General features: G+C 47.2%; 2 protein-coding genes across 6 annotated transcripts in view; one reads left to right on the forward strand and one right to left on the reverse strand.

The window, feature by feature from the left end:
* Rmc1 (regulator of MON1-CCZ1) overlaps nucleotides 1-15,346 on the forward strand; it is a 29,987-nt gene extending 14,641 nt beyond the window's left edge. The window contains exons 11-20 of one of the 4 annotated variants that reach the window (XR_386019.3): nucleotides 650-694; nucleotides 880-933; nucleotides 1,583-1,691; nucleotides 2,320-2,426; nucleotides 4,880-4,999; nucleotides 5,231-5,308; nucleotides 5,491-5,595; nucleotides 5,684-5,752; nucleotides 5,831-6,056; nucleotides 6,477-6,674. Coding sequence is in view for 3 of the 4 variants with exons in the window: in XM_006526342.4 (XP_006526405.1) it covers nucleotides 650-694; nucleotides 880-933; nucleotides 1,563-1,691; nucleotides 2,320-2,426; nucleotides 4,880-4,999; nucleotides 5,231-5,308; nucleotides 5,491-5,595; nucleotides 5,684-5,752; nucleotides 5,831-6,056; nucleotides 6,477-6,556 (1,013 nt within the window). In the remaining variant the exon portion in view is untranslated. Of the gene's footprint in view, nucleotides 1-649; nucleotides 695-879; nucleotides 934-1,562; nucleotides 1,692-2,319; nucleotides 2,427-4,879; nucleotides 5,000-5,230; nucleotides 5,309-5,490; nucleotides 5,596-5,683; nucleotides 5,753-5,830; nucleotides 6,057-6,476; nucleotides 6,675-14,929 lie in introns of those variants that run through there. The other 3 variants (XM_006526341.3, XM_006526342.4, NM_029623.2) reach the window with 3 other exon arrangements.
* The window catches only part of Npc1 (NPC intracellular cholesterol transporter 1), a 46,813-nt gene continuing 33,038 nt past the window's right edge, over nucleotides 6,365-20,139 (reverse strand). Inside the window, exons 12-25 of one of the 2 annotated variants that reach the window (NM_008720.2) lie at nucleotides 18,792-18,981; nucleotides 18,235-18,417; nucleotides 17,449-17,563; nucleotides 16,270-16,397; nucleotides 16,044-16,184; nucleotides 15,179-15,268; nucleotides 14,630-14,820; nucleotides 13,853-13,968; nucleotides 13,155-13,284; nucleotides 11,680-11,880; nucleotides 10,734-10,965; nucleotides 9,965-10,078; nucleotides 8,355-8,517; nucleotides 6,365-7,673 (exon numbers count right to left, since the gene is read on the reverse strand). In NM_008720.2, the coding sequence (NP_032746.2) occupies nucleotides 7,591-7,673; nucleotides 8,355-8,517; nucleotides 9,965-10,078; nucleotides 10,734-10,965; nucleotides 11,680-11,880; nucleotides 13,155-13,284; nucleotides 13,853-13,968; nucleotides 14,630-14,820; nucleotides 15,179-15,268; nucleotides 16,044-16,184; nucleotides 16,270-16,397; nucleotides 17,449-17,563; nucleotides 18,235-18,417; nucleotides 18,792-18,981 (2,077 nt within the window). In that variant the 3' untranslated portion in view covers nucleotides 6,365-7,590. The remainder of the gene's footprint in view (nucleotides 7,674-8,354; nucleotides 8,518-9,964; nucleotides 10,079-10,733; nucleotides 10,966-11,679; nucleotides 11,881-13,154; nucleotides 13,285-13,852; nucleotides 13,969-14,629; nucleotides 14,821-15,178; nucleotides 15,269-16,043; nucleotides 16,185-16,269; nucleotides 16,398-17,448; nucleotides 17,564-18,234; nucleotides 18,418-18,791; nucleotides 18,982-20,139) is intronic. The other variant, XM_017317849.2, reaches the window with a different exon arrangement.

A 20,139-nucleotide genomic window follows, 5' to 3' on the forward strand; every position in this document is an offset into this window, starting at 1 on the left:
TGGGCCCTCTTATGCCTAGATTTGTTCAGTGCAGGGCAGGGCAGTGGGTAATGGAGCCCATTGTTGAGCAGTTAACCACAAGCTGTCTTCATTTGAACCGTCATGGTTGGTGAATCTGCGTCTTCTTATTGAGCCCTCCAGGTCAATTTCTTAGGCTTTAACGTACACATTTAAATGGTAATGTGTCATTTCTGGTAAAAAACAAACTCAGTGCTGGAGACGTGGCACATTGGTTAAGAGCACTTGCTGAACTTGCAGAGGACCTGGGTTTGGTCTCTGGTGGTGGAGAACTCTCTGTAGCTCCAGTTTCAGGGGATCCAACATCCTCGTTGGCCTCTTCAGGTACCAGACCTGGATGCAAAACACTGAACCCATAAAACATTTAAAAAGTAAAGCTTACAACCAACCACTGTTGAGAGAAGCTCTGACACATTTCCTCTTCCTGGAGACACATTTTCATGACTGCAGCTGACGCACTCCCTCTTGCCTGGGTGTGTCATTAGTGAGGCAAGACCCTCCTTCCTCTCCTCACCTAACTACAGTCAAGTCCTGGCTGCTGGAGGCATTATAGAGTCTCTCTTTCATGGCTCAGTTCTCATTCCAGCAGGTTTCCCTACTGCCTTCTTATGCTCGTGTTCTCTGTTTGCAGGTCCTGCAGCCGTGACCAGCCAGTCTCCTGTCCCCTGTAAACTCTGTATCCTCACGAAGGTGGTGGCACTGTGCACAAAGGGGATGTGTCCCTGCCCCACTACTGGAGCTACTCTGGGGATGCAGGCCTTCTGTGGCCTCAAGAGGTGGTGGTTGGGCAAGGGCTAAGTGAAATGGGGCTTCCCTTTTGTGACCCAGTGTTCCCAATGTGGAGTTTCCTTTAACATACAGATTCCTCTTCATGGATCGTCTTTCAACCAGACATCATTATCAGTGCAAGCCAAGGTAGGTCTGAGGGCCGTTGCCAGGCTAGAAAAGCACGTGCCCACTTTAGTCTTGCCAGAGTCACCTCAGTGTGAATCTTTGAGGTGACCCTCCCCTCCGTCTTGAGAGTGGGACTGCATCTTACCCTATACTTCTCTGCAAGGTCATTTTTATTTTCTTCCATGAGCATGTATGATTCTTATAACTAAAGTGGCCAACCCTGGCTTGATTCCCATGGCCATTTCAGAAAAGCTGCCCATGATGAGTGGTCTACAGTCTCACTCTCTAGCCCCCCCTCCTCATGTTCCTGCCTAAGACGCCCACCTGTCCCTTATCTCATCTTGCTGGTGACAGCTCCTTCAGCCTGTTGTCTCTTCCTGGATAATTGCCTGTGGCTTTGCACTTGAGAACTTTGCATCTCTCTATCATTTTAAGTGTTCAGTCTCGTCCTCTAGGGTTCTCAGGTAGACACCTGCTGCACACAGGGAGTTAGTCACTTCCCTTCCACACACTGACGCTAGGACGAGATCTCAGAAACTGAGAAAGGGGTCACTTAGTTATTTTTGATGTGACAGAGAGGTTGAGTCATTTTCTGTTGGCTTTGGTTCTGGCTTGCACACATTGATGAACTGCTGCCTCTTAACATCCAGGTTACCTCTGGAACCTGCAGGTGAAACTTCAGCCCATAGTGAATCTCTTGCCAGATAAAGGAAGGCTGATGGACTTTCTCCTCCAGAGGAAGGAGTGCAAGGCGGTGGTTCTGTCTGTGTGTTCACAGAGTAAGTGCCCGGGCCCTTCCCCACGGTCTGTGGGAAGGCGCCATCTCTTATTTATTTATTTATTTATTTATTTATTTATTTATTTATTTATTTATTTAAATTCTGCCTGCTTGTGTCCGTGTCTGGGCACATCATGGTACACATGCACATGCCATGGTGTGTGTCTGGACCTCAGAGGATGACTCACAGGAAGGAGTCTGCTCTCCTTCCATCCTGTGGGGCATGAGATAGAACTCAGGCAGTCAGGCCTGGTGGCCTGTGCTTCCTACCTGCTAAGTCTTCTTGCCAGCTCCCCAACCCCCTCCCACTTACATCTGGAAATTGACCGTGCCTTTGCAGTCAGGCCCACATGCTTGAAGGATGGATTCTTAACCCATAGGAAAGATGGAAATACACACAGGGCTTGTAGACTTTGACAGACACCAGCCAGTCGGCAGGCACTCCAGTGAAAGCCTATTACATCTTCTGGTGACACTGCCTTGTTGGTTTCCTCGTCACTTGCAGGGATCCTGGCTGATTTTCGTGTTTACTTGAGGGTCCTTCAAGGCAGGGTTTGCATTGGCCACCCTCTGAGATTGCTCATGAGGATTCTCATTACAGTGAGTCTGACCTGCATTGTCCTTTCCAGTGCTGAGTGAGTCAGACAGAGCCACGCTGCCTGTGATAGCCACCGTGTTTGATAAACTCAACCATGAGTATAAGAAGTACTTGGATGCTGATCAGAGCTACACAATGGTAAGCTAGACAGTGTGGGAGGAGTCTTGCAGTGTGACAGGGTTAGTCGCCGTAATGGTAGAGGGCAAGGTGCCAGCGGCATGCTCAGAGTCCCCACGTGCAGCTGGCTCAAGGCTGCAACTCAACACCTTCACTGTTTTCTGCCTTTTTAAAAAAAGATTTATTTATTTATTTATTTATTTATTCATTTATTATATGTGTGTACATTGTAGCTGTCTTCAGACACTCCAGAAGAGGGCATCAGATTTTTGTTAAGGATGGTTGTGAGCCACCATGTGGTTGCTGGGATTTGAACTCAGGACCTTTGGAAGAGCAGTCGGTGCTCTTAACCGCTGAGCCATCTCACCAGCCCTGTTTCTGCCTTTTAAAATTTGTTTGTGCTTATGTGTGCATATGTTCTTGGTCAGCCTCTATTTCGTAGAAAGAAAATCAGCCTTGGCTTTTGACAGAGCCTGCACTTAGCAAGTTAGAGGTGTGATTTTTTTTTCCAGTGTTAGCTGCCTTTCTCCTTTGCAAATATTTACAGTTATCTAGAGGGAAATTTGGGCAAGGTATGTCCAACGCCATGCAACATGTACTTGTATTCTAAAAAACGGTTTTTATTTCAAATAAGAATGAATGTATATATTTGTTTGGTTTTGTTGTTTTTTTCCTCCTGAGTGCTGGGATTGAAGCCAGTCTTTCTTTCTTTCTCTCTTTTTCTCTTTCTCTCTCTCTCTCTTTCTTTCTTTCAAGAGAGGGTTGCACTATATACCTCTGGCTGCCCTGGAACTTGATTATGTAGACCAGGTTAAACTCAGAGATCCGCCTGCCTCCCAAGTGTAGGATTAAAGGCATGTGCCACTACACCTGGCCAAAGTAACTATTTTATTGATGAAATGTATCTTTTGACAGTTTCCTCTATGTCTGCAACATTGTTTTCTTTCATTCCCACTGTTAGCTTCCTCATCCCCGGTCACTCCTCCTACCTGTGCCCTCATCCCCCGTCACTCCTCCTACCTGTGTCTTCATCCCCGGTCACTCCCTTCCTTCTGCCTTGTCTTGCTCCTCCTCCTTACAAGTCTCTTTCCTGTTTTGATGGCTTTGTTTTATAATCCACTGATTTCAATGAGAACTGTCTACTAGCAGATTTGCAAATGTCCCTTGGAGCCTGGTGGGATTGCTGTTGGGTACTCAACCGAAGGCCATGACTGTCTCTTCCCAGATAGTTTGGCAGGGAGGTTTAGGGTCCTGTGAGCTCCTCCCAGATCCATGATTGACTGCTGTCGTGAGATGTTTGTGATGTCTGTTTCAGGCTCTGTGGATGGTATTTTGTAGCCCTTTCACCCTGTCTTCTGGCTTTAACATTCTACTACTACTTCTTTGATGTTCTCTGAGCCTCAGAAAGGGCTGAGTATTCAACAGTCAGATATCCTCAGCATCTGGAGCAGCCACACATCTCTGTACTCACCAGCACTTATCGACAGGGCAACACGGTTTATCCTAAGAGTAGAAACAAAGCTAGCTATCCTTGGATACTGCTACCATAAGTGTCCTGGGAGCCATTGGCTCAGCACCAGCACCGTGCATTTCAGTTAATAGACAGCATGTGTTCAATGACAGGGATGGAAAATTACTGTGGCTTACTAGTTTCAGAACTTAGCATTTCTGTTTTTCTAAAGCGAGAAATAAACTTGGGATCAGTGGGAGAAATTACTTCAAGGATATGCTTAGCAACAGTGGACATCGTTTTAAACAAGCTGAGAACCCACTTTGCTTGGCTCTTTGAAGTTAGTCTGATGGGCCACTGAAGGCCAGGCTGCTTACATCACCTCTGTCCTTGTTCTGTCTCCTTCCTCCTCTTGGTCCTTCTGGTGGTGTCCTGGGCTGTGGAGTCAGCGGGTTTGAGCCCAGTGGCAGACCCTGGGCTTTGTCAGACTGATGTCATGGTCAGGCTGTCCGCACTGAAGCTGTGCCTGCTCTTTAGAGATCACACAGCTGGTGTAGCTCACAGCTCTGTCATCTTTGGGGAACTCTGGCTTACTGTCAAATAATTCCCATTACACTGACCAGAGGCTGTGACTTGATGGTCGGAATGTAGAGATTGGTGAGGCCCTGGATCCATTTCAAAGGCTACAAAAATGAATTTTAAAATGCCAACATGGATCCAGTGCACGCTGCGCTCCTTTACTGTCTGGTAGCTTCATGAACGACAGTGCAGCTGGTCAAGAGTGAGAAAAGCTGAGGTCAGTTATACGTCTTCAGAGGTTGGAAAGAGCGTGACTGGCTTGGTTATTTACTTGAGGTCTCCCACAAACCCTGGAGTGTTTGCCAGAGCACAGGTCTGCCATGGGAAGAGTTTTGTCTCGCTTGTCACGTGTCTGGCTTGTGTCTAGAAATTTAAGTCTTGGGTTAACTGTAGTGAGTACCATGTCTGTGGAAGATGACCAAGGTCACAAGTTGTTCCACTTTAGGCAGTAGAAGCAGGGCAGAGCCGGAGCAACCCACCTCTCAAAAGGCCAGTGCGAACCCAAGCAGTGGTAGACCAGTCTGATGTGTACACACAGGTGCTGTCACCATTCGTGGAAAACAAGGTATGTAAGTGGGGTCCCTGCGTGGGCTACTGTGGGGAGCAACAGGATCCACACTATGGTTAAGTGAGCGGTATTGCCCTGGGAGAGGATCTGGGGCTGTGTGGTTGGCGTCTAGTTCATAAGGATTTGTCTAACACCAGTAGCCAGAACACTGGACTTTACTGGGGATCAGTGGGCTGCCTGTAGCTCCTTTTGCAACTGACATTACAAGACCCCCTTCTTCCTCCCTAGGAGATGCCGCACAAGTTTGTGATAGCTGTGCTGATGGAATATATTCGTTCTCTGAACCAGTTTCAGATTCCAGTGCAGGTACTTTCAGAGGGGTATTTGCCATCTTAAGTTAGAGAGAGGAATGAGATCAGAAGAGATGGCTAAAGAATCTGCAGACCCCAGGTGCCTTAACCATGACATTTGGTTCTCAGTGGGAACGGGTGTGGCCAGCCATGGTCCAGTGACTCAGCGATATAATTTACTTCCTCCTGTGTCCCCAGCACTACTTACATGAACTTGTCATCAAGACACTGGTCCAGCATAACCTCTTCTACATGCTGCACCAGTTCCTGCAGTACCACGTGCTCAGCGACTCCAAGCCTTTGGTCTGTACCACTGGATGCCCATTTTGTAGTCACTAAACCTTCCAGTGGGACCCTTCAAACTGAAGCTAGCGGAAACCCTGTCTTTCAGGCTTGCTTGCTGCTGTCCCTAGAGAGCTTTTATCCTCCCGCCCACCAGCTATCTCTGGACATGTTGAAGGTAACTGCCCTGCCACGGCTTCAGGTATCCCCAGCATTCCTTCCCGTGGTTGCCCTTACCTCTCCTTCTTACTTCCAGAGACTTTCAACAGCAAATGATGAGATAGTAGAAGTTCTTCTGTCTAAACACCAGGTGTTGGCTGCCCTGAGGTTCATCCGGGGCATTGGTGGCCATGACAACATTTCTGCTCGCAAATTCTTAGATGCTGCGAGGCAGACCGACGATGTCATGCTCTTCTATACCATATTCCGCTTCTTTGAACAGCGGAACCAGCGCCTGCGAGGGAACCCTAACTTCACACCAGGTAAGGGAATGCCCAGGGTGGCCACAGACAATGGCAGCTTTCATCAAGTTCAGGGCTGAAGGGCATAGCTTATATCTGACTTTGGGATCTCTCTATAGAATCAGAACAGGAGTGCACATGGTGGAGAAGCATTTGAAATGGCTTGGGCTTTGAATGCTTCAGTTTTAAGCAAGTAGTGATAAGACAGGACTCGAGAGAATGAGCCTATGCTGTGTATACACACACAGCACAGACGGTATGAGTGACAGACAGGTCAGGGATGCTCTGGCTGCTGAAGGTGTGAGCTCTGCAATAAAAGACCTCAAAATGGAGGAGGAGGTATTTTATTAAAGAAAAATAAGTTAAAACCCATGAGCGTTGTCTGCATCCTGTCTTCCCGGGCCATAACCAGCTGCTGACTGAGCCGCGTTGTCCTTACAGGAGAGCACTGTGAAGAACACGTTGCCTTTTTCAAGCAGGTTTTTGGAGAACAAGCTCTAATGAGGCCTACAACATTCTGAAGTCCCTTAATAGTCTTTTTTTTTTTTTAATATAAAAATGTACAAAGTTAATTTATTGCATTAATAAAGCTCTTTAAACTACAAAAAAATGTAATAAAGTACCTACAACATCCTCAAATGTTGCTAACTCCCAAAGAAAAGGAGACAGCATGTGGGGTAGGGATCAGGTCACAGTTATTGCCACTGGGAAATGGAAACTTAAGGGTTCTTTGGAAAGTCAGTTGTGTTAGATGGGGTTTTGCTGGGGCAAATGTGAAAGAACATTTTGCTGAAGCAGACACAGGTGAAAGGCAGACTTGTGAAGGACTGTTTCCCTAAAGCAAGCACATGAAAGGACACGTGAATGACAGGCATGTATTGGTTGGTCTGCCTTATATTGTGTAGTTGAGCTCCATGTGTTGGGACTCCACAGAGAGAATATAGAGCTAGCTGTGTAATGTTTGTTGGTCTCCAGTCTTCGCTGATAGAGGAACAGCCAAGAACCTCTGGTGTTCCTGTCGGCCCTGGTCCCTCCTGCTGAGGCCTGGCTGCTCCTATCCCAACACTGCTGGTGTATCCGTGAAGTGTTTGCGAGTGGGTCGAGCTGCCACTGCTGACCCGTGAACTGAATTGCTGGTTTCCTGATAATGCAGACAGGATCTGCTCCAAAGAACCATTTCTAAACAGGTCCACTTCCCCTGTATCCTTTCTTTCCCACTATCTCTGGTTGGTGGTGGGCTAGAAGGGAGGTTAAAGTGTTTAATAACCTCCATTAAAAGTAGGCATTGAAACAAGTTAAAGTGACAGAACTATCCTTCCTTGTACCCAAGATGAGGTTTCTACTGGTACGACAGTAGGGGCTGGCGATTGTTGCTTTCAGATCCATTAATACTGCTTCACAAGTTAGGTGTGCATTCCTGAGTTTAAAAGCGTGGGTAGAGCTGCATGTGACACAGCTCGGACACAGCCTGAAGCCAGCTCAGTCTTGACAGCGCAGCTGTCTTGCAGTAAACTTGACCTATCCATAAACACAGTCACCAAAGCCTGCTACAAGGCTAAAAATTGAGGAGCCGTTCTCTCTCTGTCCCTCTGTAGCGCTCGTAAGTGGTGTGTCTTTTAGCTTTATTCACCGACGGCCCTGTGTGAGACAAGAGAAGGCGTAAGTAACCTCCTAGGCATGGAAACCAGCCATGCTCTTGTTGCTTTTTTCTATTTTATTTTTGTGTGTGGGTGTTTTGTCTGCATGCATGCCTAGCCAGAAGATGCTGCATGGTACAGCATCTATGCAGCGCTCCAGAGGCCAGAAGAGGCTGTCAGATTCCCTGACTGGAGTTATAGTTGTGAGCTGCCATGGGGGTGCTGGGGACTGAACTTGGGTCCTCTGGAAGAGCAGCTAGTGTCTTTCTTAACCGATGAGCTGTCTCTCCAGTGACTTAGTAACAAAGCTGTGAGGCAGACTCATCCTGTTACCTTTTCAACTGGGCGTCACTGTATGAGGTGGAGTGAGCCCTGGCCTCCAGGATGCCTAAGGAAATGCCCTGGCCAACCGAGACGCCCTGGGGGAGGTTTTACTGTTTCCTTCTATGGTTTTAATGCAGTATGAGCTAGCTGTCAGTACAAACTCAAATACTTTAGAAAGTCCAAGTTTAAATTTTTCTTTGAGCCAGGGTCTTTTAGCTTAGGTTAAACTCACTGTTAATGACCTTGAACTTTGGATCCATCCTGCTTCCACTCCCTGGGATTTCAGGCTTGTGACACCATGCCCTGTTAAGTAAATGTCGTTCCTCCCACGCCCGTGAGAAGAACGAAATGCTCTTACCTATGTAACTGAGTAAGACGGGAAGAAATATTAGTCCATGAGTGGCTCCGAGTAAGACCATGGCTAAGTACATCCTGAAGTAAAATATCTCAAAAATTTGAGATTTGGCAAAGGCTAACACCACGATCCCTCCAAATTTCGTAAGTGTGATTCCACTGAATACCTGGAGAGGCAGAAGTGAGCTGTTAGCCTATTATAAGTAAGCAAGCATCTATTGCCACGCAAACCTTCCTCAGCAGTGAGTGTCCAACCACTCACATCCTGCCCCGTACCCAAACTGTCTGGCCTGCTGCTTTATGAGCATGCATGAATCCAAGGAAGTTTGAGTGCAAATGTGCGGCTGTCAGAGGTCAACTTCGGATGTCTTCCTCAACTCCCCACTTTATGCTTTGAGACAGTCTCTCTGAAATTGGAGCTCATATGGCTGGACGGGCTGGCTCATGTCTGAGCTACAGGATCTACCCAACTTATTCACAGCACCGGTGTCAGAGATATTTACTGCAGTGCCCATCTTAAGTGAGTGCTGGGGACTCAAGCCATCTCCCAGCCCAGGAAGGAAGGAAAATTTCAGAGCCATGCATTTTCTCAGAAAACTGTCTTGGCTAGTTTTGTTAAAATCAAGCAGTCTGGGGCTGGTGAGATGGCTCAGTGGTTAAGAGCACGGACTGTTCTTCCAAAGGTCCTGAGTTCAAATCCCAGCAACCACATGGTGGCTCACAACCATCCGTAATGAGATCTGACGCCCTCTTCTCTCTTATGAAGACAGCTACCGTGTACTTACATATAATAGTAAATAAATAAATCTTTAAAAAATAAATAAGCATTGGGAGGCAGAGGCAGACGGATTTCTGAGTTCAAGGCCAGCCTGGTCTACAAAGTGAGTTCCAGAACAGCCAGGGCTACAGAGAAACCCTGTCTCGAAAAACCAAAATACATAAACAAACAAACAAACAAGTAAGCAGTCTGAACCAAGGCAGATTCTTAGATGGAAACTTAGAAGACTTTGTGTGTGTGTGTTTCTGCAGCACATATTGAGGTCAGAGGTCAACTCTATACAATCATCTCTTCTCTTCTATCGATCATGTGGGTTTGGGGATCAAAACCAGGCTTGCCGAGCAAGCTCCCCTCAGACATGCTGGCTATCTTGCTGGCCTGGAGTTGTTACAAAGCAGAGGCTTACGTTTTCACTGATACTTTCCAGAGTGGCGGACTGAGTGATGGGGAACAGCAGGATAAAGGGCTGGATCAGGACCTCAGGGCATTAACTACAGACAACCCAGTGCCACCTGGAACTCACGAGACCCCTTGTGTCACCATAATACTGGCTTCCAGCTCTCTCAAGCCTAACGTTTCCTAACTTTCCTGATTAAGCCATCTGATTGTCTAAGACATCACACAGCAAGGACAAGTCTGAGGGATTTCAGGTCTGTTTCAGACATAGCTATTTAGTGAATCATGTGAGAATTTGTCATTGCTGGGAGCTGCCATTTTCAGAATGGATCCAAATTGTTTTATCCTCTGAATTTGTGTTTTTTCTGAGACGTAGTAGCCAGTCACTGAAGAAGCATTCCCATTGCAAGCCCACCCACCCTGGGGCCAACAATACTCACAGAACTACCCATGTGGGCCAGTGCCTCTTCCGCCCGGCTCACTCGGCTTCCTTTGGTACTCATGGTGAATGCTCTCGTTATATGGCTGCAGAACTCCACAGAAATGCCGCAGCTCTGGAATAAAGCGTCCCCATTAGAACAGAGCTTTTCCAGCTGAAAATTCTTCTAAACTACAGGAGGAAACCCTGGGTCCTGAAGGCTCTACCCAGGCCTCTACTTTTCTACAGTATCTTGGTTTTGATTAAGGACATTTCTGGAAACTTCCCAAGGTTACCTATCCTTCCCCACTGAGGCAGCATACCGCCAACCCATCATGCTGAAGGTGTTCTGGGGGTTTACCTCCCATTAGTATGTTTTAAGCTGCCCCTCCATTTTTCTCTGTAGCCCTGGCTGCCCTGGAACTCCCTGTGTAGACCAGACTGATCTCAAACTCCACCTGCCTCTGCCTCCTGAGTACTAGGACTAAAGGTGTGCATCACCAGGCCTGACTACATCTTCAATACTTCCTAAGTACTTGCATGCTGGGCAACTTGTACAGGAAACCCTACAGAATAGCCTGGTAAGTCAAACTCGAGTGTCTTAATGTCACTAGGCTACATGGTTTTTTGTTTTCAGACAATTTCATTTACTTCTGGCTGACCTCATATTTGCCATGTAGCTAAGTGGCACCTGTGTTTCAGGCCACTTTAGGACTTACATGAAATCCAAGGAACAATTCATGCAAGACTCCCAGGAGCTAGGGACAAAGTGAGAGAAGGCCAGGACTAACCATCACCAAGTTGACCAAGGAGACCGCATTCAGACTGATGCCCCACAGCCACATGACACCGAACATGTTGACCAGGATCATGGCTATGGTGATACACATGATGACCGCAGACCACAGCTCACAGCCCAGAACCACCAAGGTCACCAGAAATATGGAGCCCAGAGACACACTGAGGTTAAAGATGGTGTCATCAATAATGGTCAGGTACTGTTCATAGAAGACGTAGAACACACTGGGGGGTTGGGAGAGGAAGAGTTATCTGGTTAGAGCTTGTCCTCCCAGGTCTTCCCTCTTTATCCCACCCTGACAGACACCACCCCACACAGGCACCATGCACCTAGAGCAAAGCCACTGACATCCAAAGACAGCCTGATAGTTACCCCGAATGTGTGCTTACATAGACTTTTTACTTGTAAGCTCAATTTTTGCTACCTTATAAACACTTCCAGAAAAATCCCATATTGGAAAAGAAAGAAACCAATCAGGTCTGTTCTGGGAACTGCCCAAGAACTAGGACACCTACTCCGGAAGTCTGCACGTAAAGGCTGGAATTATTTAACCACACAGTTTGAGAAGAGCAATCATTTGACTGCTCTGCCTTCCTGACTTTCCACAGAGAAAGCAGCAGCAGCAACAAAACAAACCCTGACCCCAGCCAATGAAGTCTGTTATCAGAGCAATGTCCCAAGGAATGAGCAGGCAGCAGGGATCCCTGCCAGCATGTCCCTTGTGCAAGGCTCACTCTCCTGTGACTCTCTGGGCTGGGACAACACACCAACGTCTGTGTTCGGTCCTCAGAGCACAGCAGAGGCTAAAGACACTGGCCCGCTCACCTCAAATGCCCCTCATACACTACTCTTGGTTGAGGATAAAGCAGCTGTCAGAATGAGAGCGAAGGATCTGCAGTCCCTACCCCACCCTCTAGAGCCCGCCCTCCCTGCTTCACCTGTAAGGGAATACGCGGTAGTCACTCCCCTTAGAACGCATGGTTTCCGTGATGTTACTGGCTATTAGCCGAGCTTTCTTCATGGCATCAGTATAGTCAGCGGAGGTCTTAAGTATGGTGTGGTAGGTCATGAAGTAAGTGGCCCCAATGTAAGTGTCATCTCCCACAATGTTAACAGCTGAACCGTAAGCAGCATGTCCCCTGAGGAAGAGGTATGGGTGTCAGGAAGGCTATGGGCAGAATATGAGCACTGTGACACGGCTCAGAGGCCACACGGATGAAGGAGGCCTCCTATGAAGGGCCTGGAAGGAAGGCACTGCCTTACCGTACTGCTGTGCTTTGTCTTGTGCACGGCCGCTATTGTTTCTCTACCTGGTTCCATTCAAAACCAAACATGATGCACAGCTGAGATGTTCCTGCTGTGTGACAGGAGGTGAGAAAGGACAAGAGCCTGGACGCAAGCCCAGGCCTCCGGGTAAAGGACCCTCACCTTCGCCGCTGTGAATGGGCATACCACCACACACTCAGCCTGGGAGTGCTAACCAGTCAGGGGCACTGCCCAGTGGATACTCCCTTTGGCTTTTGCTTCCTAAATTCCAAAGAACTCCCATGCTTTCATGAAGAAAATTCCAGAATAACCTCAATATTAAAAAGCAAAGAGAGTTCTAATATCTATCCTTAATTTTTAGAGGCAGTCTTTGTTAGAACTAGCAGAAGTTTCAGAACAAATATGGCACTCACAAGTGACAGGACTGCTCAGCGGAGGCCCCCTGGCTGCTCTTCCAGACAGGGCTTCTGTGTATCCCTGGCTGTCCTGGAACTCACTCTGTAGATCAGGCTGTCCTCAAACTCCCTAGTGCTAGGACTAAAGGCATTTGGCACCACCACCTGGCTCAAATGTGGCTTCTTACAAAACCAAGCCTATCCGTGTTGGTTACATCACACACATGCGGTATTCAACTTTCACCTATAAAGCTTCGTCCAGGACAAAGTACCTCTTATCTTTACTATTTCTGGGCCAGATATCCTGTCCCTGTCCCTGTGGCCAATGGGTGACAGGTTGGGGATTTAAATAGCTCATCTCCCTCTCACAAGGCTGGGGTAGCAGGGATTAGAACCTAAACCTTAAACTGTGGTAACCTTATCAAAGCAAAGATGCTGTCTCTAAGCCTGCTGGCACAATGGGACTGACTGGGCCTCTTAACTCTCTACTCCTTTGTGATATGCATGGGAAATCTGCCTCCATCCATAGCCTGGGGTAAGGACAGGAAGCAAGCATGGAGAATGAGTGCCCAGTGAGGATTAACCCTTCTGAAGCCTAAGGAGTTTCTTTAAACCGTGTCTCTGCCCTACAGGACTAGGGCAGGGCAGGCAGAGGACCCTTCCGTACAAGCCTGCTCAATCCAAACTCTGCTTCTGGTTCAGGTCGAAGCAGCAGTGACTGCTTAGCTCAGCGCTCCCTGGCCAGCACTTACCCTTTGCCGCACTTGGGGTTGGGGTTATCAGAAAGGAACATGGGCAGGAATTTCATGAATTCTTTCCCCTGAGGCCTCTGTTTACCCTCTGGAGTCAGAGGTCTGCAGCGGACACAGGTTGGGTCCATCACTGACAAAAAAAGGAGAGCCACTCATTAGAAAAATGGGCAGCAAGACTTACAACAGCACCAACAACAAACAGTCAAGACTTAACACTTAAGGACTGCGTGTTTAAGACTAAACACTTCCCCCCTCAAATGCTTCAGCTCCATGTGGTCTCAATAAGCGACAGACTCAAGCCATTCATATTAAGCAGACTATATAATATATAGCAAACCCCTCCTGGACGTAGGTGCCCTGTTTTGAGGAACACCTAAGAGCCCAGGACTCACGTGTTCACAAACACAGCACTTAAGCGGCCGGAGAAAGCATGCCTTTGAACAGAGCCCAGTTGGCACTCTTAAAGCAGTAAGTGTGCTCTGCACCAATGAGAAGTCTGACCGGGGACCAAGCCCTTGGTGCTCTCCTTGCTTGACGCAGCTCTGAGAGTCACGTGTGTGACTGAGCACAGGACAATGACAGAGGGAAGGAGACGGCTCCAACACTGACAAACACGCACAAACGAAGGGAAAGTGAAATGGCTAAGTGATGCTACCATTTTTCTGAAATGAGAAAGTCTAGAAAAGGAGATGAAGTACCAGAAGCATTGCAGAACTGGTGAGTGACGTTGTAGAGTCTGCAGCAGGACGACTGTGGCGAGACCCAGTCAAAGTAGTCATCGATCCAGGACGAGGGGGCGAAGCCTACTCGGGTGCTGGAGAGAGGAGAGACAGTAACAGGCTTGTTGGGACTCTTGCAAACTCTAGTTCCTTCCCTCCACTTGACACTGCTGCTATACTACTGACCAAACCTTCAAGAAAACCCATGGCCAATGAGCCCACTTTGCTCACAGGAAACTTGCTCTAACACTTTTTGAAATGACAACAAAAAGCAACCTTCCCAAAAGAAAATCTGGTTTTAGTGAGAAATTTCAGGCCTGAGTTGATCCTGGCCACGAGTTCCTCCTTCTACCTCTTTCTCTTCTCTTCTCTCTTTCATTCCTTCCCCCACTCTCTCAAAGATTTATTTATTTATTTATTTATTTATTTATTTATTTATTTATTTATTTAATACAGATGGCTGTGAGCCACCACGTGGTTGCTGGGAATTGAACTCAGGACCTTTGGAAGAGCAGTCAGTGCTCTTAACCAATGAGCCATCACTCTAGCCCCTTCTACCTTTCTGTTCACGATTGAAAAGGACCAAACCCAGGCAGGTGGCGAGAACTAGTCTAACCCTAACACTCAGGAGGCTGAGATAGGGCCCACTCCAGGTTCATGGTCAACTTGGAGACCATACAGGGAGAACATATCTCAAACTAAGCGCTAATTAAAGAGAAAAAGAAGTACAAAGGACCAGACAGCTCTGATACTAACTAGGTGTCCAGCTCAGCTGCGTTAAATATCTGCTGCACCAGGGAGTCATTGTCACAGCCCATGCCGCCGCACACCATGTTCTGCCCTTTGCGTGAACTGTAGTTATAGCCTTCCTCCAGGACAAAGTACACGGGTGGGCCCGAGTGCAGGTACTGAGCGAGTGATTTGAAATAGTCAATCACATACGAATCCTGAAAAGAAGATTAAAGAGTGAAGTACGGCTGGATGGGAGATGCTAATAATAGAGCGTGCTAGGGCCCAAGCCATCAACCTAGGTGACGCATGGTTCTCTCCTCCAAGGTCCCAGAGTGCACCTGTTGCTAAGCCCCAGACAGAGGGCTCTCACGAGACTGGCTGCTCCCCTTTAAGGTGACATCATGAAGAGTTCTGCGTTCACAGGCCAGCAGCCCAGTCCAGCAGAGTCCTGCAGCTCATCACTGTTGCCCCTTGCATGATTTGCATTCAGAAGCAAGCATTAACACCTACACACATGCTCTGAAAACTCCACTCAACAGCAGCTAACAGAGTTAACGGAAAAAAGCAGCTTACGTTTGGCATTGAGAGAGACTGATCCAACCCGATGTCTACTTTGTTCACCACCGCAACACTGAATGACAGAACGCCCACAAACACCGCTACCTGGAAAAAAGCAAACCGCGAGACGATTGCTAATGTAATAATAAACTGAAGAAGAGAAATAAAGTCTTACACCCCAAAGACATGACTCCATTGACTTATTTTGGGGGAGCATTAGAGGTTGAACACCATGCCTTGCGTAAGGCTAGGCAAGGACTCTACCACTGAACTACACTCCCAGTCCAAAGCCAGACTTATAGTACAGCACCTACAGGGCTTTACCACTCTTGCACACTCAACGTGCATGAGTGCAAACACATGCACACAAGCCTAACTCTAATACCAAACTATAATTCTATGTATGGATTATTTCAATTTTGTGTGTGAGACACAGTATATACTAGAAGATACTAGGTGAGAGAAACAGGGTTCCACTGGCTTTCTTTGCAGCATTCTGCAAAACTACGACTATTTTAAAACAAAAACTTAGGGTTTGGGCACAAAAACAAAACAAAAAACCCCAACTCAAACCCAATGTTACCAAAACTCTTGCCACTGCTGACTGATTTACAACTGCACTAGAGGTGCAGGAGAGATGGCTCAGCAGATGAGAGTACTGACTGTAGACACACATGCAGACAAAACACCAAGGCACATAAAAGAAAAATAAATAAACATAAACTAAAAAATGTTTTTAAAAATTGCGCTAGAAAAGGGCCCTGCTATTGTATGGATTTGCCTTTGTGTTTTTACACTGTACTAACAGTTGTTGGAATTGCCCTTCCAGGCCTCTCAGAAGGCATCTGTGTAGAGAGAGAAAGCACAGAAAAGTTCGTACCACAATTGGCCTCAGCCAGTCCTTCAGCAGAAGGGGGGCAAAGTAGTTTTTGAAGAAGCGAAACAGGTAGCTTTCGGAGGCGTGGCTACCTTGTCCGTCGTCAGCGCCTCTGACACAGCACAGGATGTCCAGATGGTTTTTCTGAGAGCACAGAGATGAAGAGAGGGCATGGAAACAATCTCCAACTTCACCTAGACTCCAGACTCAAATAGACCCTTGCCCTTACCTCTTGCCTCTTAATATCTAACCCCAACAGGCTCACAAAGCAGGTAATCTGAAGGAGGAAGTCAATGAGGACGGCCATTCCCGCAAACAGAGAGAAGGTGTGCACAGCTGGCATCGAGGACAGCGCCCCTACAGGGAGAGAAAAGCACTGTCACGCCACCCAGAGGACCACAGGTCTCAGGTTATGTTCCCGTGCACATATGCCTTTTCTAATCTCTTGACCCACATTATACTGATCCATTTTAGGATCAAAAATATTTGTAATAAGTTGTCAGTATTTAATAGTAGAATAAAGTTTAAACAAAAAAATCTAGATTCACCATATTATTTTAGAGGAAAACCTTTGTGATGCTGGGCCAGTGGCATGATCAAACGAAGGAGGACGTCAGCCTCTCCATAGATGGGACGTTAGATGGTAGCATCCTGCCCCCAAGTTTGTAAAGCCACCCTGACCCTGAGGCACAGTAGGAGCTGCTGGTTATCCACCCCTGCATCTGTGACTATCAAAGGCACAATAAAGAGCACAGGTTTCCTGTGGGCTCCAGAGAAACAAGAAGTGACATGGTGCCAGCCTCCTGAACCTGCCTACAACGGCCCGTGTAAGAGCTGGCGGTCACATGGGCACTGCAGCTGTGACCTCAGACAATGAAGACTGTCTTCTCCGCACACATTTCTGGCCTCATTCAGTTTCTACAAGGATCAAGCCACTTTTCTCTTTCTGCACTTTGGAGACAGACTGGGTGGACAACACCATGATTCGGCGACAGCTTTGCACAAAAGAACCCCAAGGAGTTTTGTTCTAGCTCATTATAGCTTCTTGTACTGAAGCACTCCAAGAAGCTCTGCTCACTAATAAGCCTGTTTCCCCTGGGAGTTTATGCTCAGGAGAGAAAGCCTGGGTAAAAACAAAGGCAGAGCATCCTGCAAGCCAGCTTGCATGGCACTGCCGAGGGGAGATGCCAGAAGAGCCCGAGTCTGTTATCCTCTAGCCCAGCATCAGTACTGTGCTGGGACAGAGAAGATGTAAAAGCTGACTCCAGAGACACTGCCAGTCAGCCAAGACACTGCGGTCCAGCAAGCGACACTCCAAGGGTGAAGCAAGCTCTCAAAAGGGAGCGACACGGGGCATAATCAAATCCTCAGCAAGCCACAGGCCTGGTATGATCTACAGTAAATTTACCAAAGAAAAATGCTGAGGTCTCAGAAAAGGATGAAAGGAACATGGTCGGGGCCACTTCTCCAAGGATCCTGCCCAGCTGCTGATCCAGCGTTTCCTCCTGAAGACGCTCATCTCTCTTCAAGAAAAAAAATGCATTATTAAAATTTCTCAGTAGCAGAGCCATCTGGTTTCTGTCTTCTGGTAGCTGCAGCAGCTGACTAATGCCGTTAGTTGAGATGGGTCACTGATGGGGCACCAGGTGCGAAACTCCGCAAAACTGAGTCATGTTATCAGACAACTGCCTGGTTTACATGGGTTGCAAGAAGATGGACCAACACATGACACTTGTATGACATTGAGTTTCCACTCAGACAAGGACTTCAAAAAACTCAGACAAAATTCTACAATGGCAGACTATTTTGACACTGCCTTGAGCAGCATCTCAGAGCCCAGCAAATCTGTTTTGTCTGCTGTGTGCTAGGAATCACTTTAGTACCATTAATACCTGAAGTAATTCCCCTAAGTGTGTTAATTCCTACTGCACATATGTGACAATGGAATCTAATACCAAGTTCTCATTTTGTAGCTACTTCACCAAGTAAGAGAGGGCTGAGATTCTCGGTTCCAAGTGTGCAGATCAAATCAATGAGGCCCCAGAGCCATGGAGGAAAGCCTACATGGAGGAAAGGCTACATGGAGGAAAGGCTACGGAGCTGTGTTCTCATAGGCAGTGCTGAGCAGTCACTTAGTACTTAGTCACTGAGTGCTTAGACAGACGCCGAGCTCCCGAGAAGATGCCGAGCTTACCTGGTAGGTCTGCACTAGAATGAAGATGTTGTCCACCCCGACAGCCAGCACCAGGAATGGGATGACCTCAATGACGATGAGGGTCAGCGGCATCCCCATGTAGCTGAAGATGCCCAGAGAGCAGGCCACCGAGCTTAGCACGATCAGGATCCCCGCAATGCCCAGCGAGATCTTAGAATCCACCTGATATGGGACAAAAATCACAGGTCATCAGAGAGCTTTCTGTCCTCCCTGTTACAGGGCTCACTCTGAAAGTGTTAAATGTACAGCCCACAGTGTGAGGGAACACAGAAGAAACTTGCAGGTTTCTCCCTAGCAACAAAGTTCCTGCACTTCCGGGTCCTGGAATGGACAAAACAGAGGACTTAAAAGAAAGTGGCTTATGTGAGTTATGTGAAGTCAACCTTAGGAAGTGAAGAAGGCAGACGCAGAAAACAGCCAAGTTATAGAGTTAACATGACGTCACAGAAAGATCACATCGGAGGTAACTTGCTGAGGAAGGTCTGACTGAGGGGAGGGAGAAGACCTGTCATGTCTACCATCCTCCTCACACTCACCAGGAGCCTGCTGCAGCTCTGGATGTGACCCAGGGCGAGGGAAATGTACAGAAACATCACGACGTAGCTGATGATGACGGTGAACACGTCACTGTTACTTTCCCGATTGAGCTCATCTTCGATGCTTCGCTCAGCAGTGAAAGAAATGGTCAGATTTGGATTCTTGTAGTTTTTCACAAAACTAATAAACCTAAAGAATAAGCACATTTTTATATTTTTAATTAAAAATGACAGGCTAGAGGAGTGTTTCGACACTTAGGACACAAAGGCCATCCTGCTTGGCCCCAGCCCAGGAGTCAGGCTGACTGCCCCACCCTTGATGGAGGTGCTGGGGATAAAACACAAGCCCCTGGGCCCTCTAAGGCAAGCTCTCAACCTCAAAGCTGTAACCCTAGCCCTGAAATTGTTTATAGTTTAGAACGTGTTTAAAATTGGCTCATTGTGTTCTGTCCTGCCTGTTTTCAGAGACCTGTCTCACTATGTGCCCAAGCTGGTCTAGAATTTCTGAGCTAACGTGATCCTCCTGCCTCAGTCTCTGCGTACTAGGATCACTGGCATGCAGTGCTATGTTAGACTGAAATGGAACACATGTGAATGAATATATATATATATATATGTACATGGAACAAAAAAGATGGACATCTAAGTCGAACACAATCTGTCAGACACAGTCTGATTTCTTTACAGGAAATGATCAGGCACTTCTCAAACTCCCATACAATTAGGGCCCCAAGCAGTCATAACAGTGCTGAGACGAACAAAGTAAAATTATATTTTCTAATTCCAAATTATCACAGTAATCCAGAAAGCATGACCCCGGCACAAGGGCAGATAGACAGAAATGCTCAGAAGTAAGAACTACAGACACATGTGTCTGAAGGACTGACTTCTGGTAAGTACACTATGACCACTCAACAGTACAGGGAAAAATCTTTCCAGCAAATGGTTAAAACCATAGATGGGCAGCTGTGTGCAAAGAATGAAGCTGGACCCTTACCTCACACCATGGACAAAAGTGAACGACCTGGACCTGACAAAGGCTGGCAGGACCTGGTCTCAAAAAACCAAGGGCAGCCAGCTCCACAGCAGAGCGTTTGCCTATCGTGCTGGGGCCTGGCTTTGAAAGGCCAAAATAAGAGGACTTAAAATTATAAAATTCTCAAAATAATACACAAGACTAAAGCTCCTGTCAAGCCATAGACCCACCAAACACACAGGCAACAGAAGGATGGAAACTGAACTTCAAAATGAAAAACAACCCAAAGGGGAGGGACCATAGAAATAGAGGAAAAAAATCTTGAAGTCATGTATCTGATAAGGGATATGTAACAAAATTTTATAACTCTAA

The sequence above is a fragment of the Mus musculus genome, chromosome 18, assembly GCF_000001635.26.
Source record: "Mus musculus strain C57BL/6J chromosome 18, GRCm38.p6 C57BL/6J".
Taxonomy (NCBI): Eukaryota; Metazoa; Chordata; class Mammalia; order Rodentia; family Muridae; genus Mus; species Mus musculus.